The sequence below is a fragment of the Mesoplodon bidens genome, assembly GCF_964165515.1.
Source record: "Mesoplodon bidens genome assembly, chromosome: 19".
Lineage (NCBI taxonomy): Eukaryota > Metazoa > Chordata > Mammalia > Artiodactyla > Ziphiidae > Mesoplodon > Mesoplodon bidens.
The window spans coordinates 50,621,014-50,648,084 of record NC_138179.1 but is presented as its reverse complement, the minus strand read 5'-3'; the positions used below and the strand labels follow the sequence as shown (position 1 = coordinate 50,648,084).

The 27,071-nt window shown below is 42.4% G+C and overlaps 1 protein-coding gene and 1 pseudogene across 3 annotated transcripts; one reads left to right on the top strand and one right to left on the bottom strand.

The window, feature by feature from the left end:
• The first annotated feature begins 104 nt into the window (after nucleotides 1-104).
• On the top strand, nucleotides 105-26,579 carry NBR1 (NBR1 autophagy cargo receptor). Of its 2 annotated transcripts, none has more exons than XM_081220384.1 (22): nucleotides 105-213; nucleotides 2,867-2,977; nucleotides 5,587-5,649; nucleotides 6,370-6,388; nucleotides 7,176-7,198; nucleotides 12,863-13,006; nucleotides 13,386-13,463; nucleotides 13,961-14,175; nucleotides 14,660-14,827; nucleotides 15,502-15,711; nucleotides 16,357-16,516; nucleotides 16,611-16,901; nucleotides 17,724-17,873; nucleotides 18,366-18,441; nucleotides 18,969-19,079; nucleotides 19,336-19,500; nucleotides 19,732-19,809; nucleotides 20,752-21,172; nucleotides 21,940-22,034; nucleotides 22,727-22,784; nucleotides 23,544-23,649; nucleotides 24,743-26,579. In XM_081220384.1, the coding sequence occupies exons 2-22, from the start codon at nucleotides 2,876-2,878 to the stop codon at nucleotides 24,914-24,916; spliced, it is 2,907 nt and encodes a 968-aa protein (XP_081076510.1). In that variant the 5' UTR covers nucleotides 105-213; nucleotides 2,867-2,875; the 3' UTR covers nucleotides 24,917-26,579. The 2 variants fall into 2 exon arrangements, with proteins under 2 accessions (XP_081076510.1, XP_081076509.1); XM_081220383.1 differs by having other exon boundaries at nucleotides 12,863-13,057.
• Nucleotides 10,225-11,650, bottom strand: LOC308607941 (thyroid transcription factor 1-associated protein 26-like; annotated as a pseudogene). The gene has a single exon. The product of its transcript is annotated as a thyroid transcription factor 1-associated protein 26-like (transcript).
• Nucleotides 26,580-27,071: the final 492 nt, after the last annotated feature.

Below are 27,071 nucleotides of genomic sequence, written 5' to 3'. Positions count from 1 at the left end.
TCCGCCAACCCATCTTCGACCAATCAGTGTGGTGGTAGTTTTGAGGGACAAGTAGTAAGAACCAATCATCTTGTCGGAAACTCAGAGACGCAGGGGACTAGGCCCTGTCTCTCTCCGCCATGTTAGATTCACCCCGCAGGGATAGCCCCTGAGCTGGCTGCGGACGGTTCTTGGACTGGTTTCGGGCAGGCGCCCCCCGGGGGCGGGAAGCTGGTAAGGAAGCAGTTGCGGTTACCTAGGGGTGGTGTCACGTCGCACTGAGAGGGCTTGGGGAAGTTCAAGGGAGGAAGCCTGCAAAGAAGAGGGGCGACTTTTTCCGTGTCTGGGGCCAGCCGATCTTTTCAGTGACCGGATGGGAGAGCTGTTCGTGTTCCGAGGGGCCAAGGGGGCGGATACCACCGGAGGGATGGCGGGTCCGTGGCTTAGAACGCCTGGCTTCTGCTGAAGGACGCCGAGACTCCCCAGCACAAAGAGGGCCTAGGCAAAGAAAACGAGAGAGAGTCTTCAGGGGTTGGTGATACTGTCTTGGGGACATGGAGTGCCAGGAAAAGATAAGTGGAAGACTAGGATGAAGTTTTCAAGGAAAAAAAAAAAGACACTACCCACACAGCCTCCTACTCCCCCTCATCCCACTTTTGGGGAACCTCATAAGGAAGTCTCCTTGGTCAGGGACCTCTGGTATTGGAAAGGCACCGTTTTTCCTTTTTTATCGAACACGCAGCTTTCAGGTCACAAATTTTAACTCCAGGATAGCTTGTATAGGCCTCCGGTGGAGACAGTAATCAAAGCTTAGGTTCCCAGGTCAGATTCATTAAAGGGATTTTTGATATCCTGGAACAATCGACATAGAGGAAAAGCTGATCTATGCCAAGCAAAGATGAGCCAGTGGCATGAACTTAATATAGTGTCAATTAATGAAAACTGAAGGCCGAGGCCCCAGCTACCTGACTTTACTAACTACAGGGACAGAGGGTACTAACGATAGCTTTGGTATTTCCACAAGTTCAAGACTAATGCTCTTGCTGAAAGAATTTTCACATATAAGGCAAACAGAAATAGGCAGCTCTTTATGAACACCTGGATATGGTCCAGCTAAACTAGAATCTCCCACTTCCTGTTTTCTCCTCACCAGCCAACCAGTTGGATGAGCTCCAAAGTATCTAAACTAATTTCCAACTGTGTAATTTGAGAAAAGGCAAAGAAGATTAGTTTCCATTAGACTTTAAAAAGTGTGGAAGTGTGTTTCTCAGAAGTTGAAAAGTGAGAATGTGTTTTAGAATATCCACTTTTGGCTGAGTGAATCAGTCACCTAATCTCCCTGATTTTTTGCCCAAGATTCTGGGGAGTTGCCAGGAGTTCTGTCCAAATTTTAAGGACTCCAAGAATTGCATTCCATATGAATGAAATACTAGATGTCAGCAGGATTGGTGCTGGAAACTATTTTGGTGGTGAACTTGGCTCTAGGTAGACACAAAGAATGGAAAATGTTGGAGGATGTTTGTCTTTGGATTAAAAAAAAAAATCCCTGATCCTCAGAGAGTTCAAGATCGTTTTTAATGACAGTTGTATTGTTTCACAGGGCACTTCGTTACACTGTGGAAAACAGGACTATTTCAGGCCTTGATTTATTATGATAATAACTTTTATATTTGAGTACCGTTTTCAAAGAAATAGCATACACATTTTTACTTGATCCTTATGATAACATTGTGAGGTTAGCAAAGCAGAGGTCTTAGACCTATTTTACAGATTAAGGAACTGAAGCTCGGAGGTTAAAAGACTTGCTCACACTTACATGGCTAGTAATGTGCCAGAGCTGTGTCTGGAACCCAACTCTTCTAAACCCCTGTGATCCCTCCCCTCATTTACACTGTAAACTCCTGAGACTTAATCTTGTTCCTCTCCAATGTCCTGTGCCTAGAGCAGAACCTGGCTCTTTGTAGATGCTTAGTCAAGATTTACTGATGAATATGTTTTTTAAAAAACATACAAACATATTAAAAAGCTGGCCCTTTTCATTACAACTTACATTTAGATTTAAACCAACTATTTTTTCATAAAGTCAAAAAAACAGTTTAACAACTCATAAGTAATCAATCCTTAAAATTCTTACCTTTTAGAGGTAAATATTCAATTATTTTATGGATGAAGTGAGTTTGGTTAAAACATTAGTTGACTACAGTCAATCCATATTGGGGGGATGGAAGGGTATAGATGAAATGAGGGTAGTTTCGAGTTGATCATTGTAGTTAGATGTTCACTACTCTCCACTTTAATGTATGTTTGAAATTCTTCACAAAAGAAAAAAAGTAGCCTACAAAAAAAACAAAACACATGAACTTCGATGAAGGTTGTTGAATGCTACCCCTGTATATTTTCTTGGCGAGTGGTTCAGCCTCTAACTTGTTAAATGGATCTAATAGAGAGCCTTGGTTGCTCAATTTAGGAAAGGGCTGCTTTTCCAAGAAAAATATAGACCATCACTTTCAGGCTTTAGGAATGTAAATTCCCCAAGGGTGGAGACCTACATTTACTCATCTTGGTAACCTACTAGTAAATATGTAGCAGTAGGTATCTTTAATTAAGCAATCATTATAAAGTTCATAAAATCCTAAAGGATTTTACAAATGTTAGATGATTTCTGTGAATGTGGCCAAAATTTACATTCTCTCTGCAAACATATGGCAGTGAGATTTGTTTTAAACCACCCACTAGACTGTAAATAGCAGTTTTCACACCCACTGCTGTGTCCTCCTAGCCTAGCCTGTATTAGGTCCTCACAAGTATTTGTTGAGTGAATGTTTATGCAGTTTATAGAACTCTTTCTAATGTGTTTTCTCTCTCTCACCCACCCTCTCTTCTCTAGCCCCACAGCATGGAACCACAGGTTACTCTAAATGTGACTTTTAAAAATGAAACTCAAAGCTTTCTAGTTTCTGATCCAGAAAATACAACTTGGGCTGATGTGGAAGCTATGGTGAGTGTTACTTTGTTTTGTTTCTCCATCCTTTAAGCATAAATATTTTTTCCAGAGGTAGCAATTTTTAGTTGTGCTTCCTAGCTGTAAAGTCTTTCATATTTACCATTTCTGGGCCTTTTGGAAAATTATTTTTGACAGGGGCTTGGGATTCGTATAGGAGATGTGCCCTGGTAGAGGAAACAAACAAATTCGTTCTGAGGAGTTTAGAAAGGAAAGGTAAATTTATTTTTTTAAGTGAGATAGGACTTAGAAATCCTGTTTATTTTAGAAACAGCCTGAGGAATGAATTGGTGTGGACTCCACCCTGAGGCCTGAGGTGAATGTTCTCTTGCTTGAGAGCAGATAGGTTACTGTGGTTTTTGAACCACCAAGGATATAATTTGTGTTTTGCAAGAGCTGATCGATTGCTTTTATTGCTAGGTCAGAGGATGAATATCTCAAAGTTGAGCAGGAAAAACTCGCAGGGGTGTTCAGATAGCAGCTCATCTATCACTTTCGTTGTTGTTTGTGCTTTTCCTCTTCTTGGTTTGCCCTTTGTACTCTTCTGTTTTTGTTTGATTTGCAGTAGTGAATGTTTTACTTCCTGTGTAACTGTGTTTGTCTAATGAAACTCTTTGGTAAAAACCTAGTTTTACCTGGTTGGTAAAAACCTACTTTTCTCTGGTTATGTGTTATGGTAACCAAAAAGGAAAAGAAATGGTGGAGAGACCTCAAAAGATGATCTGGTCTCATCCTCTGTCTTCCAGGAAAAATATTTCCTTTATACTACCGTGGACAGATAGTTATCCAGAAAGTTGGATCTTGTTTGTCAAATGATCTGAAAATCAAACACAGCTATCTTTTTTTTCCTAGTAGTTAAATGGACTGACAGCTTGCCTTTTTTCTTTATTGTAAATTTTAAATTATAAAAGTGTAATACATGCCCATTGTAAGAAGTGAAACAATCCAAACATATATAAAGAAAACGCTAACATCCCTCTCCACTCCCCACACCCTCCACCCGCTATTCTAGCCTCTTTGGGGGTAACCAGTGTTAATAGCCCTGAATGTATTTCCCACATTTTCCATGTTCATACAGTTATCATACCATACTGTGAACATTATTCTACAACTTGCTTTTTAAAAACAAAACAAAAAAAAAACAGGAGAAAAACAAGTAGTGGTTTACTAACATGCATACCTCCTGTATGCATGAGTGATACCCAGGAAAACTGAGTAACTCTACAGCTTGCTTTTTTTAACCCAGCCTGTATTATAGACACAGTTCTCAATGAATAGACAAGGATCTAAGCTGCTGGTGGTGTTAATACAACAATTTAACCATCCCTTATTGAAAGATTGTTTTTAGGGTGTTTTGTGGGTTTTTTTTCAATTGAGATATAGTTGACATATCACATTATATTAGTTTCAAGTATACAACATAATGATTCTATGTTTGTGTGTATTGCAAAATGATCACCACAGTAAGTCTAGTTAATATTCATTACCACACACAGTTAAAATGTTTTTTTTCTTGGGATGACATCTTTTAAGATCTATTCTTTTAGCAACTTTCAAATATACAATATAGTACATATTATTAACTGTAGTCACTGTGCTGTACGTTACATCCCCAGGACTTTATTTTATAACTGGAAGTGTGTACCTTTCACCACCTTTACCCATTTTATCCACCTCCCATTCCCTGCCTCTGGCAACCACCAATGTGTTCTCTGTATCTATGAGTTTATGAGTTGTTTATTTCTCTTTAAGATTCCACGGTAATGAGATTATACGGTAGTTCTCTGTCTGATTTACTTCAGTTAGCATAATGCCTCAATTTCCAAAAGGTTGGGGTTCTTTTTTTCCTTTTACCACTATAAAATAAACTACAGGAGATCCCTCTTTGTATATATAATGTATACACTGTTCTATAGGATAAAGTTTCCCAAAGTGAAATTAATGGGTCACCAAGCATGTGACTTTAAATTTTCATAGATACTACTACATGCTTTGCAGAACAATGGTAGGACCCCACAGAAGCACACGACAGTGCCCTGGATCTTTATCCACATTGGATGTCTTTGTTTTTGTTTTTGGCCGCAATGCGTGGCTTGCAGGATCTTAGTTCGCCAACCAGGGATTGAACCTGGGCCCTCGGCAGTGAAAGCCCGGAGTACTAACCACTGGACTGCCAGGGAATTCCTCAACATTGCATGTTACAGCTTTAAAAATTGTGTTGCCATTCTGTTGAGATGACATCTCATTGCTTTAATTTAGGTTGTTCTGACTACCATTAAGGTTAAACATCTTTTCATGTATTTGTTAGGCATATCTGATTTCTTCTGTGAAATTTCTGTAGATTTTGGCCCACTTTTACCAGTTAAGATCTTATGATTAGCAGTTGCTTCTTGTGTATTGCAGATATTAACCCTTTGTCTCTCGTGATTTGCAAATATTTTTCCCAGTCTCTTGCTTGTCTTTTGACTTTGTTTTTTTTAACCATGTAAAATGTTTAATTTTTATGTAGTGAAATATGTCAATCCTTTATTTTATGACTTCTAGGGTTCTATTACAACCTGCCTTTTTGATAACTTGATCATATAGTGTGTACATTTCATTTGCAGGTAAAAGTTTCATTTGATTTGAACACTATTCAAATAAAATACCTGGATGAGGAAAATGAAGAGGTAAAGTATACTATGGTACCCATGACCCGGTATCCAGAATAGGGATCTTATTTCTCAAGAGGGATGTGGAGCTCAAAAAGTTCAGAGAAACCAGTGTTTATCTCATTTGTGTAGGAGTTTAAACATATATGATAATTGCATGTTCTAAGCTGATTTATGCCATCTGAGATGGAGTTGAGAAATAGGGAAGCGACATTGAAAGAGAAAATCTGAGAGATAACTTTTAAAACTGTATAGTGATCTTATGTTCAACTATATCACAAGCTGCTATTTAGTTTCTAGTAATAAAAATAATAATGACAAACCCTTATTGAGTGGTTACAATGTGTCAGACTAACAACAGTACTGTTATCATTATCTCTGTTTTACCCATGAGAAAACTGAGGCAAAGAGAGTTTAAGTAACTTGCCCAAAGGCACAAAAGCTTGGAAATAGCAGAGTAGGGTACTACTCATACCCTCTGATATACATACTTTATACCCTCTGGATCCAGAGCCCAGGCTCCTAGCCACTGTATTATGCTGCTTCTTAACTACCTGAAATCAAGGAGGATATAATAGTTAAGCAGTAAAATTACTTAATTATTCACATTTAGTTCAGATACTGTAAAAGCTGAACACCTGACCTGAGGTTTTGTATCTGTCCTGTGAGGCTGGATATGCTGAATTGCTCAGTTGATGAGAGGTTTATAATTCACTGTTGCTTTTTTTCCTTTTACAGGTATCCATCAACAGTCAAGGTGAGTCCCTAAGAGAACCTATTCAGCTTTATTTAAAAGCCTTAATCTGATCATAGGCATTGGCATTTCCATTTATGTTCAAATCTTGTTGCAGTATTTATTTTAGAGTAGAATTTGGTATGCAATAAATGCACTCACTTACCCATAGGCATTAGTTACATAGGAGATCTTTATTTTTTAAGTTTTTTGTGTATAGGTTGGTGCCTTGATTGGACCCAAAGGACAGCTTTAATGAGAGGTTCTCTTACATTTAAGATGCTCATGTTTTGAAAAACATGTTTCCCAATTCAACACATTTAACTTGTTTTCCTGGTATCGCTTTTGTCCTTGACTTGGTATATATGTTAAAGTCAAGTTATAAATAAGATGGTTGGTTTTTGGGAGCATGGGTTGCATTTTCCCACAGGAGCAATGTTCTATTTGAAGATGAGGTTCCCAGGCTCGCCCCCAGAAGCTTATTTTAACCAGCTGAAATGAGAGTATTAACACCATCTTTGAACTTCCTTGAGTCCTGAGCTTCACTAAGCCTAGTGTGAGGGAGCTGGATTGAGTTTTTGTAACTGGAAGACTCTAGAAGCAGAGAGAGGGATTTAAGGGGGAGAACTAATCTGCAGGTAGCTTCTATTTATGATGCGGTAAGAAGGGAATTTGTCAGCAAAAAGGTAGTAGCTGTTCATGTGTAAGGACTGTAAGCTAAGAATTCTTAAAAGTAAGAATTGTCTGTGCTTAATAGAATCTTCTGGGCTGGTAAAAAAAAATCACAGTATGTATATTTTTGTCCTTCTAGGAGAATATGAAGAAGCACTTAAGGTAATGATCATTTCATCTTATTTTCAAATACTTTTAAAAATGTTTATGGACTAAAACTTGAGCCTGAATTCCATTAGCCATGTGGAGAAACTAATGACTATAAACACAGCAAAACCCATTTTTAGGGAGACTACAATGAGTTCAGCATACCACGCAGCAAAAGGTACCTCCTAATATAAGGATTCTTTCCAGTATCATTGCATCTCATTGCTGGTCTTGATGCCACTGTACTGGCATTTCAAAATTGAAAGAACTCTCTGAAATGATGCTCTCTGGATCACATTTTTTTAATCTCCTTCCTTCACCTTGTTCCCTATCGAATGTTACACTATAATGTGTAAGAATTTAAGGTATAAACCATCCAGTTACAATCTCTTGTATGTCAGTGATGAGTTAAGAGTATTCCTCGAGGTCCCTTATTTAAGGTGTGCTAAGCTGACCTTTCACTGACTATCCTTTTTGAACTTCTAATCCAGGCTGAGCCATTTTCCATAATCACTTTTTGTCTAGGGAGGGAAAGGCAAGATTTTTTTTTAAATCAGGAGCTGGATTTACCCTTCCTGGTTTTTGGTCAGAATTGCTATTCTGAGTGCCACTTGTTTCAAAAGTTTAGCCAATGTCTTCTTGGTTTTCACTCAGAAATCCTCATTTACCAGCCAGTCTCTTGGTTTTAGACATTCAGGCCCTTTCCTGGTTTCTCTTAGTTGAAATACCCGTCTCTCTTAGTAATTCTTCATGCTTCGTAATTTCCCTCTGCAGGACTTGGGATGTGTGTGTATATATAAGTATACAATATATATAAATATATATAATACTGATTTAAAAATCAGATTCTGCAACGTACATTTTTTTTAATCTGTGCCAAAAATGTGTTTTCAGAGAAAATCTTATTTTCATACTCAGACTTTGTATTGTCACTCATTTGTATAAGTGCACTTCGTTACAGCATGGGCCCTGCCCCCACCATTTGGAAGTGTCACACACACACACAAAGCCTGTACAAAAGACTGGCTTCCCTTCTTCCTGTGACCTTGACCTCTCCCACAACTTCCTAACACGTATTAATTTATGAAACTTTTTCTCAGCGCAGTTTTATTTTGCATGTCCACTGGATTACAAACTTTATTAAAAAATATAGAACAACAACAAAAAGAAATTTCCCTCTGCCCCAGTTTTCACATGGTCTTCCTAGTTCCTCTTTGCTTTTTTTTTTTAATTTATTTAATTTATTTATTTTTGACTGCGTTGGGTCTTCGTTGCTGCACATGGGGTTTCTCTAGTTGCTGGAGTGAGGGCTACTGTTCGTTGTGGTGCGTGGGCTTCTCATTGCGGTGGCTTCTGAATTCTGAATTCCATTAGCCGTGTTACGGAGCACAGGCTCTAGGCGCTCGGGCTTCAGTAGTTGTGACTCGCGGGCTCTAGAGCACAGGCTCAGTAGTTGTGGTGCACGGGCTTAGTTGCTCCTCAGCGTGTGGGATCTTCCTGGACCAGGGCTCGAACCCGTGTCCCCTGCATTGGCAGGCGGATTCTTAACCACTGCGCCACAAGGGAAGCCCTTCCTCTTTGCTTTTAAGCTGTTCTAACATGATGTCTCCCAACACCCCTTTACTCTTCTCCAATCTTCTGGCTTTTCTTTTTCCATATTCAGAAGCTACAGTAGTTTCATTAAAAAAGTCATTTAAAAACTTCAGAATTCTACCTTTTTCACAGCCACTATTAGTTTACCTATTCTGTCAGAAATCTTGGATCTCAGCAGTCTAGAGTTTATATAAGCCTGTCTTGCCCTAGGAAGCAAGACTTTTTCTACATACATTTTTTTCTGTAGTAACATATAATACTTAAAATTCCATGTTTATATTTTGACACAGTTCATTGTAGTTGTTTCTTGAGCAATTTTTTCCACAGACTCTACCAAATATTTTAGAAAAAGCTTCTTGGTTTATGGTCTAGAATAGGAGTTGGCAAACTATAGCTGGAAAGCTGGCCATATATGTATGTGTGTATGTGTGTGTATATATATATATATATATATATATATATATATATATATATTTAAAATTTTTTGTAAACATTGTATTTCATCTGAATTTAATATGATACAAAAGTATTATATGCTTGAACCTGTCACTCAAATAGAAGGTTCTTTCAGTTCTCCAGGCCAACCTTCTTTTAGAGGCAAATAAATAAGAAACAAATCACCTCACACCTGTCAGAATGGCTATCATCAGAAAGACCACAAATAACAAATGTTGGCGAGGATGTGGAGAAAAAGGAACACTTTTACACTGTTGGTGGGAGTGTAAATTGGGGTGGCCACTGTGGAAAACAGTATGGAGGTTCCACAAGAAACTAAAAATAGAGCTACCATACGACCCAGCAATTCCACTCCAGAGTATATATCCAAAGAAAACAAAAACATTAATTTGAGAAGATATTTGTACCCCAATGTTCATAGCAGCATTATTTACAATAACCAAGATATGGAAGCAACCTAAGTGTCCATCAACAGATGAATGGGTAAAGAAGATGTGTGTGTGCGCGCGCGCGCGCACACACACACACACACACACACACACACACACACACACAGCGCCATAAAAAAAGAATGAACTTTTTCCATTTGCAACAACATGGATGTAACTTAGAGAAATAGGGCAGGGAGAGAGAGACAAGTATTGTATGTTATCACTTATATGTGGAATCTAAAAAGTAAAAAAGGGACTTCCCTGGTGGTCCAGTGGCTAAGACTGCACTCCCAATGCAGGGGGCCCGGGTTTGATCCCTGGTTAGGGAACAGATCCCACACGGTGCAACTAAGATCTGGCTCAGCCAAATAAATAAATAAATAAATATTTTCAATAAATAAAATAAACTAGTGAATATAACATAAAGAAACAGACTCATAGATACAGAAAAGAAACTAGTGGTTACCAGTGGGGAGGGACAAGAAGGGTAGGGGATTAAGAGGTGCAAACTACTATATATAAAATAAATAAGCTCTAAGGATATATTTTACAGCATGGGGAATTTAGCCAATATTTTATAATTAAGAAAGGAAGAGAAATCACATTATGTAGAGTATATATAGATAATTTGCTTTTACAAAAACAAAATATTTGGACATTTTATATTCAGTATAGCTTAGCAATCCAGTTTCTGTTGACAAATTTAGTTAACTGTTAGGAGGTATAGTACATATTCAAGAAAACTTAATAGCCCGCAGATATTTTAACCTTTAAGGATGACATGTCTGATTTAATTTTGTTTTGTTTTTAAAGAAGATACTGGTGGGAATCCCCTGGTGGTCCAGTGGTTAGGACTCCGAGCTTTCACTGCCGAGGTCATGGGTTCTGTATCTGGTTGGGGAACTAAGATCTCACAAGCCACGTGGTGTGGCCAAACAACAAAAAGAAGGTCATACTGGCCCTTTTTAATAGAGGCTTTGAGCTGCTTCTCTCTCTTTTTTCCTCCTAATTCTTGTTCTTTAACAGCATGCTTAGCTTGTACCTGTTCACGTCCTTCTTGTGCTGTTTGATTTGATGTTTTCTTTTTATTTTTCTTTGGAATAGCAAGAGAATTTACTCTTATGCTACATTGTTCTTCTGGCTGAGGCTGCTCAAAGCTGCAGTGTTCTTCAGACAAAGCCTGGTCAATACTCTATTGCTCTTCTGGCAAAAGTTCATCCACGTATTCTTCTTACAAAGGCTGGTCAACTTGTTCTTCTGATAAGAACTGGTCAACTTTTCTAGGTGGCTTCCTGAGTCTTTCCTCTACATCTAAGTAGAGGTGTTTCAGATGATCAGGGTATAAACCTGTGAATTGCGATTCCTGTGAGGTTTGAGCCTTCATTTCCCGCTGTAGCAATTTCTTATAATTTTTCTGACTTTTTAGTTTTCTTCAAAATGTAAAGCCTTCCCTCGCGAACTTTCCCCACGAAGGCCTACAGATGGTTGATGGTTAGGTTGCCACGTGCTCTGTTTCACATTCTTATTTCTGAATCCTGCCAGTAAAGCTCCTTTGTTACGTGTCCCTAAAATCCCTGTCTGCCACCTTGCTGCCAACATCACCCTGGCCACATATTTTTATAAATAAAGTTTTATTAGAACACAGTCATGCCCATTCATCATGTATTGTCTGTGGCTACTTTTGTGCCACAATGGCAGAGTTGAGTAGTTGTGACAGAAACTGAATGGCCTGCAAGCCTAAAATATTTATTATGTGGCCCTTTAAGAAAGTTTCCTGGGTACTTTCTTGGTGGTCTGGTGGTTAAGACTTTGCCTTCCAATGCAGGGGGTGTGGGTTTGATCCCTGGTCAGGGAGCTAAGATCCCACATACCTCACAGCCAAAACACCAAAACATTAAAAAAATAGAAGCAATATTATAACAAATTCAATAAAGACTTTTAAAAAAAAACTAAAAGTTTGCTGAACAACAAGGATGTACTGTATAGCACAGGGAACTATATTCAGTGTCTTTTTTTTTTTTTTTTTTTGCGGTATGCGGGCCTCTCACTGTCGTGGCCTTTCCCGTTGTGGAGCACAGGCTCCGGACGTGCAGGCTCAGCGGCCATGGCTCACGGGCCAAGCCGCTCCACAGCATGTGGGATCTTCCCAGACCGGGGCATGAACCCGTGTCCCCTGCATCGGCAGGCAGACTCTCAACCACTGCGCCACCAGGGAAGCCCTCAGTGTCTTGTAATAACCTATAATGGGCAAGAATCTGAAAAAGAATATACATATATATATATATATATATATATATATATATATATATATATATATAATTGAATCACTTTGCTGTGTACCTGAATCATTGTAAATCAACTATACTTCAATTAAAAAATGAAAAAGCTTGCTGATCCCTGACCTCAGATAATAGCTTTCAGACTTTTTGGACATGGAATGCTGTTTTTAAGTGGAATCTTAAGAAGTCTAATGTGTGAAAATAGATAAAGGAAGAACAAATCTTGTCACTGGGTAACAAGTGGGAGGAGCTAGAACCCCACGGACTTGATCCCCTAATCTCTTCTTGGACGCTGGAGTACCTTCATGGAATCTCAAATGCTCCTTGAAGTAGAGTTTCCAAAATAGGATATTGAAGAAGATGCTCTTCAAAAAGAGGTGACCACTTAAGCATGCTTTCCAAAATACTATTCTTAGTGGGAAGGTAGACGCTTAACTTTGGACATAGCTTTAAGTTTCCTGGGTCTAGAATTGACTTTTGAAAAGTTGAAATTAGAATCCGTAAGTGGAGTCCTACATGAAAACCAGTTAATAGATGGTAACTAGACAAACTGTGGTGATTATTTCACAATGTATACAAATGTCAAATCATTATGTTGTAACCTGTAATTTAAGTCAATTACACTTAAATTTTAAAAATTAAACAGAAAAGTAGTAACCCAATTAATGAAAACATCTCACCTAATGAAGAGCTACACTAAAACCCTTTTGTTTTTAACAAAACCATTCCTAGTTAACATTCTTGGCAAAGAAACAGCAGACTGTTAACATATTTGTCATCTGATTTAATAAAAGAAGCATGAATCCTGATATTTTCCAGCATATTTTACCACACCTCTTCTGTTCAGGTGTCTTTGAAATTTTATTTAGGAAAGGAGAATCACACAATATTGTTTTTAATTTCATAACGTATGCTCTCAGATGGCAGTTAAGCAGGGAAACCAACTGCAGATGCAAGTCCATGAAGGCTATCGTGTTGTCTACGAAGCCCCACCCCCAGTTGGAGCAGAAAAACGACCAGTTACAAGGACAGGGAAGAAGCCACTTGCACATTATTCTTCACTGGTGAGAGTCTTGGGATCAGACATGAAGACCCCAGAGGACCCTGCAGCACAGGTACAAAGGGAATGGACCTGTCCCTGTGATTTTCTAACCTATGTTTCATTGTCTCTAGTCTAAGGTTTGAGCTGTTCATCAAAGATTTGGGAGCTGTTGTGACTGTTTCTCTCTGACTTTTTGAAACTAGTAACAGTGGTTACTTCTGGAGAGGAGCATGAATAGGGTGACATAAAGACTTCGGTTTTTCCTATACTCTTTCATGCTCATTTTTTTTGACATTATATTTATATTATTTGGCAACAGAAACCTCAAAGTAATACCTTTCAGGAGATTTACTTTAAACAGAAAAAGAAAAAAAACTATCTCCGATTGTGTTTACTTGCAGCAGTTTCCACCTGCTCCACGTGACGCAGACCAGCCTCAAGACAAGCCCCCAGACTGGTTCACGAGCTACCTAGAGACAGTGAGTGTTCTTTCTGGCTTGGGTTTTAGCGGCAGTGTTGGAACAGGTGGAATGTGGAAGAAACAGAAAGCTAAATCCAGATGGCTGCTGCCTCTGGTACAGGTGAATGAAGAGTAGTAGCTAATAATATCCAAACTAGAGCAGTTCCAGTCAAGAAAGTTCCTAGCTTTTGCAAGAATGTACTAGAAAAAGGGGGGAGTTTAATTCTAAGAATGTAAGGGAAAGGGACAAATTTCTGCGCTTGAGAAGGAAGAGTTAGAAATTTACCCATCAGTGGATTGTTCGGTATTTGATTTGAACCAGTTTAGCTATGGAAGGAATAGACCTTTTTTTTTTTTTGCTTCGTTTCTGTCCCTTCATTCAGTAGCTATTACCTGTTTATTATGCTCTTATGTTATACCAGAGATGGTGAGGTTTCAGGTCTATTTGATAGTTTCATGCCTTTTTCCAATCTTGGAACTGAGGGGTTTTCTCCCCCCGTCTTCTCTGTATTCTAGTTCAGAGAGCAAGTGGTTAAAGAAACGGTTGAGAAGCTTGAACAGAAATTACGTGAGAAGCTTATCCTCCAGAATCCATCCTTGGGTTCCTGTCCTTCAGAAGTCTCAATGCCTATTTCAGAGGAAACACTGTTTTTGCCAGAAAACCAGTTCAACTGGCATATTGCTTGCAGCAGCTGCCAAAGGAGGATCGTTGGTGTGCGCTACCAGTGCAGGTAAAGCAGTAACTTGGCAATGAATAGCTCTTAGTAGAACTTAGAGTAGGTGGGCCTCCTAGCATTCGGGAGGTAAAGGGTGTGCTCACCTCTGAGCGTCATCCATAGCAGCTCTGGATTGGAAACAAGCTACTCTTCACCCACAAGAGAAAATAAGCATTTGAAGGGTATTCAGATTGTGGTGTTCATATATACTTTTGAATTAAAAGAGCCAAAATTAAGTTCCCCCAAACAAAATTGGATCCCCAAGGATTATCTCCACGTTCCAAATGCTTTCATATCTCGTTTTCTCCCATAGATTGTCCTTTGAAATAGATACAGGTGAAGTGTTATTATCCTCACTTTATTCATGAGGATTGAGACATGGCATGGATGGGTGATGTGCTCAGGTTCCCACCTAGCTGTTAATAGAGCAAATAAGGAAGTCTGGGTCCCTATCGCCCAACCTCAGGTACTTCCCACTGTTCCCTTCTTTTCTTCACAGCCTCTGCCCGTCCTACAATATCTGTGAAGATTGTGAATCGGGGCCATATGCCCACGACTCCAACCATGTCCTGCTGAAGTTGCGGAGACCTGTTGTGGGCTCCTCTGAACCCTTCTCCCACTCGAGGTTCTCTACCCCTCGTCTTCCTGCTGCTCTGGAACAGGCCAGGTAAAACCATATGTGCATGGGCTGCTTGTCCTCTGTTTGGTTTCTTGGTTTTGGTGACAGGGTGTGAATCACAAGACTACAAATAGTCTCCTAGGAAATCCCTGGCTGTCCAGTGGTTAGAACTCCACGCTTTCAAAGCAGGGGGCACAGGTTCGATCCCTGGTCGAGCAGCTAAGGCCCCACATGCCGCATGGCGCAGCCAAAAGCAAAACAAAAAAACAAATAGTCTCCTTAGTTCCCACTCCTTTCCAGTTGATGTGCAATGATGGGGATAATTATCCTCCAAAGCTAATGAGATGGAAATGAGAACTACAGAAAGAAATTAAGAAACTAACCGAGAAGCTGACGCTGATGGAGACCACAAGTGGCTCAAAATAGCTTCAAGATTTTTAAAATATTTATTCATTGATTTATTTAGGCTGCACCGGGTCTTAGTTGTGGCACTCAGGATCTTCATTGTGGCGTGTGAGAATTTTTTTTTTTTTTTTTTTTTTTTTTTTTTTTTTTTTTTGTGGCATGCATGCGGGATCTAGTTCCCCAACCAGGGATTGAACCCGAGCCCCCTGCATAGGGAGCGCAGAGTCTTACCCACTGGACCACCAGGGAAGTTCCTGAATAGCTTCAAGATTTGTTTGTGAGATTTGTTTTTTAAGACTGTGTTTTTTATCTCACAGGCTCCAGAAACAGGTTGACAAGAACTTTCTTAAAGCAGAAAAGCAAAGGTTGCGAGCTGAGAAGAAACAGCGTAAAGCAGAGGTCAAGGAACTTAAAAAGCAGCTTAAACTCCACAGGAAGATTCATCTGTGGAATTCGATCCATGGGCTCCAGAGCCCCAAGTCTCCTTTGGGCCGACCCGAGAGCCTGCTGCAGTCTAACACCCCAATGTAAGCCCAGGGCCAGGGCGGGAGCCAGGACTTTAGGTCCAGCCCTCTAAAACTGGAACTTAAGCCTACTTCTGTCTTATATATTGGTAACCCATAACACCCAAACCCTTAAAACTTCCCATTTTCCGATCCTAGTGTTCTTAAAGGGTGGTTTGGTAGTTATCTTTGACACTTGCTTTGTTGCCTTCTTCAGAAAAACAGAAACCAGGAAGGTTCAGAAACTGGCTGGTGTGACCTCTCTTCACTGGAGGCAGTCTGGATTTGAAGCAAAAGAAGCAAATATTTTAAGAGCCCAACTCTTTAGTTAATTTATGGACCCTTTTAGTTATCCTCCCCATAGTTTTTTAGCTTAGGAGTCAGGTCCCCTTGGGTTTTTTTTTGTTTTTTGAGGTTGTTTTTTGGGGTTGTTTTTGGCGTGCGGGATCTTAGTTCCCCAATCAGGGATTGAACCTGCGCCCCCTGCAGTGCAAGCACGGAGTCCTAACCGCTGGACTGCCAGGGGATTCCCATTGTTATTATTATTTTTAAGTCAAGTGCATTGGTACATCCTCCAGGGTCACTGTCTGCCTCTCAAACCACAGTATTGGGTATTCAGAAGACATCACACCCAGCAGCAAGTGATTAAATATTTGAATTTCTGTTCAGGCTCCCTTTGCAGCCCTGTGCCTCAGTTATGCCAACCCTCAGTGCAGCATTTGTGGATGAGAATTTGCCTGATGGGACTCACCTCCAGCCAGGAACCAAATTTATCAAACACTGGAGGATGAAAAATACAGGAAATGTAAAGTGGAGTCCAGACACAAAGGTATTTTTCCCCACAAAACGTGAAGATGAAGTGATTTGAGGTGGCAGTGTGTTTAACTGACAGGCTTTCTTTCTCTTGTCACTATTCTTTTCAGCTCAAGTTCATGTGGGGAAACCTGACTTTGGCTTCTACAGAAAAGAAGGATGTTTTGGTTCCCTGCCTAAAGGCCGGCCATGTGGGAGTTGTGTCTGTGGAGTTCATTGCCCCAACCCTGGAGGGAACATACACTTCCCATTGGCGTCTTTCTCACAAAGGCCAGCAGTTTGGGCCTCGGGTCTGGTGCAGTATCATAGTGGATCCTTTCCCCTCCACAGAGAGCCCTGATAACATTGAAAAGAGCATGATCAGCTCAAGCAAAGGTGATAATCTCACCTGCCAGCAAGAGGTGAGCATTGGAAGGGTGACGAAAACCAAAAGAGCCCACTCACAGCTGGTGGTTCTTCCAGAAGTCCGGAGAAGCCAGCTTCTCCCCTCCTTCGAACACGTCGTGTGCTCATGTTGGGCCTAGTCCTCAGGGGCTTTGTTTGCATGTCCTTCGCATCTTGGTGCAGGCGTCCCTCAGTGCTTTCGTGTCTCTGTAGTGATGTGTGGCCAGCCTCTGTGCTGCATGAGGAAAGCAGAGCTGCCTGGCCTGTGGACCTGCTGAGCTGATGCCTTTGCTGCTTAACAGTCATCTCTCCTGTATGTCCCTTGTGTATGTTTCCTAAATACTAATGAAGTCTTACCCTGGTTGTTACTTGGTGCACAGTTTTTTAAGGCAGCTTCCCTGTTTACTACTTAAATTTAGCTACCCAGTGTTAATGTCCTGGTTTTGACTGTTGTTTTTATGGTTAATCTAAGCTACTGTCATTAGGGGAAGCTAGGTGAAGGGGGTAATCAGTAAACTCTCTGTACTGTTCTTGTAACTTTTCTATAAGTCTAAAATTATAACAAAACAAAAAGTTTTTGCACAGGCTCCGGACGTGCAGGCTCAGCAGCCATGGCTCACGGACCCAGCCGCTCCGCGGCATGTGGGATCTTCCCAGACCGGGGCATGAACCCGTGTCCCCTGCATCGGCAGGTGGACTCTCAACCACTGCGCCACCAGGGAAGCCCAACAAAAAGTTTTAATACATGCAGTGCTTTTGTTTTTAGGGAGGCAGCCGTCAGTTTGCCTTTTGAGTTCTGTTGAGGGCCTAAAATGTGTCCCAATGGTTTCTCTCCATAGGAAGCTCTTCTTCCGGCTAAAGGAGAAATTCCACCTGGCGAAACAACTGAGCAGACAGAAGGGACAGGAACCTGCCTCCCACAGAAGGCCCAAAATGCTGCCAGCGAGAGGGAGCTCTACATCCCATCTGTGGACCTTCTGACTGCCCAGGTGGAAGACTGAGCACTTTGAGGGGCGAGGGACAGAAAGCCCTGGGGAAAGAGTTCTTAACTTGTTGAAGAAAAGGCGGTAGAGCCATAGGTGGTGCCCAGGAAGTTAGAGATATGCCCACTCTGATCTAGTCAGATGCACTGAATGGCAAAATCATCACCAGTGGAAGCAGGCTTCTAAACTAAATGTTTCGTCTTTGCATTGGGAACTTATCTTGTGCTTCCCACAACTTCCCTCTAGTTGCCTCTTCTTTTCTGCCTAACTGGTTTACCTTCACCCCCATTGCATTTGCTCTCTTTCCTGCCATTTGGTTATTTGAATGCCTACTTCCCATTTAACTCTTTTTGTTTTCACTTGACTGAGGTGAGGCATGAATTTGAACAGAGTTGAATCTGGAATGATACAGAACTCAGTGGCCTGCAGGACCCATCAAGACAAAACGTGGCTCTAGCGTGTGGTGCGAGTAGCCTAACCTTGCGCCTTTTTTTTCAGGACCTGCTGTCCTTTGAGCTGTTGGATATAAATATTGTCCAAGAGTTGGAGAGAGTGCCCCACAACACCCCTGTGGGTAAGAATGTCGCTTGGTCCACCTTGTTTATTTTATTAACAGGCCCCAAAATACTGCAGCCCTGACTCTAGTAGTTAGTATTTTATTCTGAGGAAATAGTTGGCAAGGATTTCTCCCACAGTGTGATATTAAAACTGCACCCATTGGTTCATTTTCCTTCCTCTCCCTGTTGTCAGAGGCAACAATACCAGTTTGTGCAAAGTTTCCCCACCATAAAGGGACCCTCTTCTCCATTTTTCTCTGGATATTTGTGTCCCTTTGTTCCTTTGCATTCATGGCTCTGTGTCTTGGCCATGGTCTTCCAAAGCCAAACAACCATTTGTGATCCTTCCTGCATTGATGGATCTGTCTGAGATACTTGTGTGCCTAATGGTCTGGAGAAATTCTTTAGGTCGCCTTGAAGTGTACCTGGATTTATTTTAGCCATGCAGGAGGCAAGACGCCCATGAGTTGCTGCTTCTGGACACTGACTGTTGATGATGTGATGCTTTTTCGTGGTTGATGGTTCTCCTGTCTTCATTCTCCAGATATGACTCCCTGCATGTCTCCTCTGCCACATGACAGTCCTTTAATAGAGAAGCCAGGCTTGGGGCAGATACAGGAAGAGAGTGAAGGGGCGGGATTTAAAGAACTTCCTGGTAAGGGGTTAAATATTTGTAAAGTATCTGCATCCCCGCTTCCATACCACACCCTGTTGTTACACGTACCCCCTACTAACCTTACCTTGCTGTGTGAGTGGGTTTTCTGTAGGATCTCATTTTTTGAAGTCTCCTCACCTTCACATGGCACCGATAGCCGCTATTCCTTGGCATCGCATCAGCATGGGTACATGACTGGAGAAAGATCTTCAACACTGTAAACACCAATTGCAGACAAAGTTCATGTCTTTTTCAGATTCCACAGTGTCAGTAAAGAAGAGGGCTGAGAACATTTCTTCAGTGGAGGAAGCAGAAGATGACCTGAGTGGGACCCAGTTCGTGTGTGAGACTGTAATCCGATCCCTTACCTTGGATGCTGCCCCGGATCACAAACCACCTTGCAGACAGAAGTCCACGCACAGTGAGTGTCCCTGAATTCCGCCCCCCCACACTGAGGTGACGCCTGACTGGTGACTGCCAGACCTGAGCAGACAGAAGTGCTGCTCTTCCTTACTGAGAGTGGAGATAGCGGGATCTTTGTTAGAATTCGGATCATGGTGGTTTCTTTGGGCTCCACACGTGCTGCCTGACCATTTTATTTATAGCATCAGGAGCAAAGCACCCACCATGACTCATTTCTGTACTTCTTCAGGGGCAGAATTTCAGTTACACGCCACAGAGGAACAGCAGCCTGTTGTGCTGCCTGGATTCTGCAGTAAGGAGTCTTCTTGTAAGTTGACAGAGCCCCTCAGCAGAGACCCCCCCCACTGGCAGCTGAGTTCTCTCCTTTCTCCAAGGGCAGCAGTCAGGAAATAGTGGGCAGAAACAAGAGCACCAGACTAAGTTTCTCAAGGTTAAATTCCGCTGTAATAAATCTCTTTGTGGCAGAAATTTCTAGATGTCAGATAGGTAGAACCACTGTCATGTATTTCAAGTACTATCCAAAAACTCAAATTCTACTACATCAAAATAATGTGAAAAAATGTCTTGTGTTTATTATAGTGAAATTTGACCTATACCTTTAAGCATGATTTATCTCACTTTTTCATTTATATATCTATATTTAAACTGTATATTTTTAAAAATATATGTATTTCCTCACACATACTTGTGTACAAATGCATAACAAAAAAGTCTGGAAGGACTTACGCCACAATGTTCACAGTAGTTATCTCTGATAAGATTATAGGTACTTTTTTATTTCTTTTTTTTTTCCTCATCCATGTTTGCCAATTTTCTATCATGACTACTCATTACTTTGCACAGAAGAGGAGGAAAGTAGTCATACAGTCCTTAAGTATTTACCACCAAACATTTTCTCTTCTTATAGCACTGTTAGCTAGTATATCAGTTTTGATTTGAACCCCTCTCAGTATGTTAACCGTCACGTGAAGAGGAACAGGGATGAGGCCTCCTTGTTTTAAGATTCATAGTGTTCTCAGAAGCCTCGATGTTTCTGCCAATGTTGTTTTTGTGAACTTTGGTTCTGTTTGGCTTTGCGTAGGTTTAGAGTATGGCCATGACTGTGGTTTCAGCAGCCCTTCCCTCTGGTTTGCCCCCGTCCTCTGGGTTTCATAATTATAGCTCATGACCTACAAGGCTTGGTGGGGTAAGGGTAGCACAGGGGCTGCTTTTAGCTTATACCTTAAAGTTGGTTGCTTTCATCCTTCAGTGAAATTTGCCCCACCCGAAGAGGGACCACTTGGAGACAAGAGGGAAGAGGTGGTCCGTATTGTTGAAGAAGAAGCTGTCATGGAGGAGGAGGAGGAGGAGCTCAAAGATGAAGTTCAGAGTCAGTCTTCTGCTTCTTCGGAGGATTACATCATCATCCTGCCCGAGTGCTTTGACACCAGCCGCCCCCTGGGGGACTCCATGTACAGCTCTGCCCTCTCACAGCCAGGCCTGGAGCGAGCGGCTGAAGGCGAGCCTGGGGTTGAGGCTGGGCAGGAACCAGTCGAGGCTGGGGAGAGACCCCCTGGAGGGGAGAACCAGCCACAGGGGCACAGCATCAATGACATCCTTATGACCTCACAGACTCTGGACACAGTGCCCCTGACCCCAGAGGTGGTAGGGCCTCTGCCACGGCTGCCCAGGTATCATCCACACCCCGCTCTGCTGGGCTGTTCTCCAGAGGTGGAATAAAGAGAGAGGACTCAACCTGATCTCAAAACCTGTTTCCTTGTCAGCAAGGGAAGAGTCTATTTCCCGTAGTAAAGTCTGATGAATAAACGTTGTACTTCCCAGTATTTGTGTATTCTCGATTTAAAGAAATACTTGTTTCAGTTAACCTTAATTATCTGAGTATAATCTTATCTACTTATGTTTTGATCATTCAGAGCCAGTTTTTAAACACAAACATCCCTGGACCTTCCTCCCTGTCCTGTTGACTCATGGCCAAAGGCAGCAAAAACTCATTCTCATTCTAATCCAAACAAAGTAGAATAAGAAGTTTAATCTGTTATGGAAACAACTATACTGCAAAACCAGATAGAAGTTACTGTTTTTCTCTACTGGTTCTGTCTGTATCACTGCTCTCTCACAGTATGGAAAATGGTGGAGCCTTGACTATAATTTAAAACATTCTCCCAGGGAGCTAGATATTTTCTTTTATCAGTACCACTTGATACAGGGGGAAGTGACCAGACTGAAGCCAGTCTTTCTAGCTTGACTGTGGCTGAAGAGGAAAACCAGAAGAAGAATGAGCGCTTCTCACCTGATCCCTAAATTCAGACATGTGATCTGGATCAGAAATGTGAAGCCTCTGTAGAGAATTTGGCCCTGCTGTGCTCTGTTTACTGTTTCTCCACAGTTACTGTAGGCGCCTTTTCAACTTACTTTCAATATTGTGTCTTTCTGAAAGGAGTCCTCCGTATGCACAGCAGCATGGTTCCCCAGGAGTGGATTTACCAGTTACCGTACCAGAAGTTTTTTCAGTCCCTGATCAGAGCAGAGGAGGTAATGACCAGCCTGAGCTTTCTCTTTTTCTGTGCTCCTTTCTAATGGAAGCAGGTATAAATAGGCGCTCTATCTTTGTGATTCTTGGCAGTTTTTAGAAACGTACCCTTTGACTTTTTCTGTGCTCCTGCCTCATACTCTTTCTGTTCTATCTTCTAGCTTAATATTTATTCAACGAGATCCCATAGAGGTTGGCATTGTGCTATAGTGGAAAGAACACAGGCTTTGGGGCCAGACTAGTCTAGGCTCCAGCCTCAGCTCCAACTTTCTTCACCATGTGACCTTGCAGTGGTTCAGCAGGGTTCTAAGACCTAAAGGTCTGTTTCCTTATCTACAAAATAAAGAGAATAGCACTTTGAAGTTGTGAGTAGACCCTCAAAGTCGCTTTCCTCTCGTCCTCAAAAAACAAAACCTGAAAGTACTTAAGAACTAATAAACTATTGTGATAGGATTATAGAATTAATTTTTCTGATGCACTAAACACTCACCTTGCATTGCATTCTGGACAGTTTTCTTTAACATTTACTTAAACCACCTGCAAAATTTCTCAAATATTTAAAAAGGAAAAAAAAAAAAAGACTTTAAACATTGCAATCAGATTGCCACCTGCCTCAAAAATAGCCTTGCAGTGAGTTAGGAAACACCAGGTGTTTATGGATGCTGCATCTAACCAACAGCTCTTTTGCTTTTAGAGCTCAGAGGCTCATCAGGACTTGTAAACAGCAGACAGAAGAGCTATGACCACTCAAGGTAACTGGGGCTTCCTTGTGCAGCCTCTCCTTCAGAAGCAGATGGATATCCTAGTACTGCCTCCGCTTACACGAGCCTCTCAGAGCATGTGCCACCTGCCGAGAGCGGAGAAGGAGAGCCCGCATTCCTTCCTGTTCTTATTTCTCCTAAAGCTTGTGAGCAACACTGAGCAGAGGGCTAATGGTGATGTTTAATAAGAGTGTTCACATCCCAGACCAGGAGGAAGTTCCCTCAGATTCAACCCCTGCTTAGTACCAGAGAAGAAGGCAGGAAGGCCCAGCCCGCTGTGCATCTTTATAACGTTTCCTTAGACACACCTGCCTCTCTGTTCCCAGTCATCTCAGGGCAGTGTCAGGGCGGGCTCCTCCCTACGTACAGCGTTCAGAAAATCACCTTTCCTTTGGGAGGTGTTAACTCTGAGATGAGAACTGAGCGTGCAGACTGCCAGTACCTCGGTGTGCTGCTGAGCACATTAGTTTCCAGCTGGGGCCGAAAGCTGGCATGCTAACCAGGGTGATGTGCTTTCTGCAGTGCCCATACCTTGCAGCAAGCAGTAAGAGCTGGGCCCTACGTCAAGCCCAGATTTGTAGCTAGAAAACTGATAGGAAAATAGTCGCACTTTCCTTTTACATCTGATTTTTTTCTCAGGGAAATCTCATTTTCTTCCCAGGATTACAGCCCAGATTATCCATAGGAAGATAAGGATTCCTAAAGAAACGATTGTTTCTTTAGGGAGACATTTGGCTTTCCCCCCTGCAGGCACCACCATGGGAGCAGCATTGCTGGAGGGCTGGTGAAGGGGGCTTTGTCTGTTGCCGCCTCTGCATACAAGGCCTTGTTTGCCGGACCACCGGTCACTGCACAGGTCAGTGTATGTTTTATTTTCCTGAACCGAAGCCAAGTCACCAGTGAAAACAGTGGCGTCTGCCTGGGTTGGAGAGAGTAGCATGGCATCATAGCAAGCATGAGCTTTAAGTTTAGTCTTTAACACACGACTCTGCCACTTTCCAGCGGTATGACTTGGGCTGAGTTACTTAAGGGAGGAAAGAAAAAAGACCTAACGTTGGTCGTGGACCTACTGTGTGGGGGGTAGCTCTCCCAGGTGCCAGCACTACAAGGTGACTCGGACACCAGTTCCTGCCCAGAGACAGTGGGAAATAAGCAGACGGACATTTATCTGTGAAACTTTTGAAAATTGCAAAGCACTATAGAATTGAAAGAATCTTCCATTCAGTTAAGAAAAAAACCCCAAAAACGTTTATTGTGCAGCGTGAGATGCTGTGCCAGTGTTCTCAGACCAGTGGAACACCTCAGCCTGGTGTCGGCCCCATGGTGGGGCCAGGGAAGGCGTCCTGGTAGATGACGCCTGAGCTCAGTCCTAAAGGACAAAATGAGTGTGTGCCAGGAGAGAGGGTTAGAGAGGGCACTGTAGACAGAGTAGCCAGTACAGAGACTTGGAAATGTGAACCTGGAGGGTGAATGTGTGCCAAGCAGAGAAAAGACCAATGATGTAGGTGGGATGCTGTGTTAAGTGATTTTGGATTTTATTTTTAAGACCCGTGGGAGGGACTTCCCTGGTGGTCCAGTGGTTAAGACTCACGCTGGCCATACTTTCTTCCAATTACCATCTCTTCTCTTGCGTCTACTTGCCCCATCGCCACAGTCACCTTTAACTTCACAGGGTTTCCAGAGTTCGTTAGCATCTTTTCCTTCATCTCGTTCTAAAGACAGCTCACTAGTCACGTGGTTCAGGGTGCAGACATACCTAATCCAAAGCAGGGCCTTCCCAGTCCTTCTTATCCCCTCAGAAGACCCATCAGTATTGGGTGGACAGGAGTGCCATAGCCTTGCACCTGCTTACCTAGTCTTTTGAGTAAATCTGGAAGATGAGTATGCCTTAACAAGATAAACACAGATGATACAAGAAACGTTGTTCTGCTTTTCTTGACTCTACACAGCCACTAGCTTCCGAAGGTCAGACAGCAGCCCTGATGTCCCATCTCTTTGAAATGGGCTTCTGTGACAGGCAGCTAAACCTAAGGCTGCTGAAGAAACACAGTTACAACATCCTGCAGGTTGTGACAGAGCTCCTCCAGATCAACAACAACGACTGGTACAGCCACCGCTACTGAGGAGTGGCCTCGTATTAAACAACTTTGCCTGCTGCTCAGAGGCGATCTTTATTCTGTTTGGGGGGAGTGGGGTGGAGGCCCTTGCTTGTTTTTTAATGTGATGAACCTACCTAGAGCCCGTCATTGAACGATCAAGACAATACCTGCCTTGCGGTATTTTTTTGGAGCAAATGAAAGGCCAGAACTTAAATCTTCACGTTAGACATTAGATGAATCGTAGGAAGAGCATTTTTCAATTGATCTGGATAAAACTCTTCTCCGTGTTAGCGCATTGAAAAGTGCAACTTAAACTTCCTATAGAGGCATTTTTCTTCCTGCTTGTATTGAAGTTGCGTATTTTTCTTTGCTTAATGTGGATGTTTTTAATGAGGGTATCTGTTAATTGTCAGTTTATAAAAGAAATTAACCTTGGAAGTTGTTTTCCAGAATTATTCTCATAATTTTTCTAACCTATCCCAAGCTTCATAGCTGTATGAAGTATTAAAATATGTATGGTATTAAAATAACAGCCAGGGCGCGATGGGAGGTTTGTTCCTCTTCCCTTCTCAGGGAGAAAGTCGTTCCCCTGCAGGTCTTAGTAACCGGCACTGTTGTTTTTCAAAAGAGCCCCAGTGATGCGTTTAAAGAATAGCCACCTTCTGGTCTCCGCGCTTCTGAGAAAGGAGCGGGGAGTGTGCTCATTGACCCAGCAGCGCCTGTTGAGCAGTGTCTGTTGTAGCAATCTTGCATACATTTTATTTTATTTAAGGGAGAAAATTTAGGTAGTGTGAAATATTTTGCTAATGCTACAAAGAAGGAAAGAAACTCTTCTATTAAAGGGAAAAGTCAATTGAACAGTTACCCTTTTTCTTTATGTCGGGAGGGGGGGGGCAGGTCTTCTTTACAGTAGAGTGGGCGGGAGTGTACAGGAACATGAGAAAAGTGAAAGGCAGGCTCCTGTGTGAATCTCGGTAAAGTTCAGGGGTGGGCAAGTGAGTGGGTGTGAGGCTTAGGAAATCCTGATGGCCTGCTGAATGTTTGCAATCTGTTCAAGAGAACCTAGAATGAGAAAAAAGAGGCGGGTGTTTTACAAGACTTGGATGGGAGCAAACTCACTGAAAAAGTTTTGGTTTAACCGCAGGGTGAGTGAGTGGGAAGGAGCTTGCTTACAGGGGTCCCGGTCCTCACTCTGTTTTACAGAAGGGAGTCTTGGGTACAGCTGGTAAAGAGGTAACAAAAAACACTACAGATTTTAGTCATAAAAATTATTTGCAGAAAAAGAAGAATCTGACCCCCAGCCTGAAGGGGGAAGGATAGTAAAATAGTATTACTTAACCTGGTTTGGTATTGTAATGAATGGTGAGTTAAATTAATCATTGGCCATAATGATGTTTATTTACAGTATAACTCTTGAATGCTGTTAAATAAGCCAGGATTCAGACTGCAAGCCAACCAGCGTGTTTATTATTTAAAACGTTTTTATGGGGGGCCGGGGGGGCGCTTCTGGGTAGAGGCTGAGCGGCAGGGTGTGCGTAATTAATTCGGTTGATTTGGGACGGGATCTGTCTTGACCATGTGAGTTGTACTGTAGGGGTCCAGGAGGGCCCTGGGGTCCGGTCGTCTGTCCCATTGTACTTGTACCCTAACCGCTTAAAGAATGGTGAAATAAACTTTGAAACTCCTACCTGGACTGGCCGGTCCTTTCGTCCGGAACCTCGCGTGGCCTTTGAAGAACCGAGAAGTTTCCTGGCCGCTGTGTCGAGAGAGGCCGGCCCTGGGAGGGAGGGGCGGGTCCGGAGGAGCCGGGGCGGAGCTTCCCAAGGCTTTGAGCCGAAGCTTGGGGCGAAACCCCGGCTCCCGCACTTTCGGTTCTGCTTGGCAGGCGTTTCTGTCGCTGCGGTCGCCCGGGGGTAAGGCGATTCGGGACCCTCCTTCCCTTCTTCCCCTTTGGCGTGCAAGGGCCCAGGCCCCTTCTGTGCCTCCTCCTGGCCCAACACGCAGGTTCCAGGCTCTACTCACGGCCTCCCGGGGTGTCTGGTGGGACTGAAAATCCTCCTTCAGTGAAATCCTAGCCTCTCGGTCCGCTCCGACCCCGCAGCCCGTGGCCGAGCCCCAGAGTAGGGCGTGAAGCCTCTGGGGAGGCCAGGGTCGCTGCTCCCCACCTCCTCCAACGCTG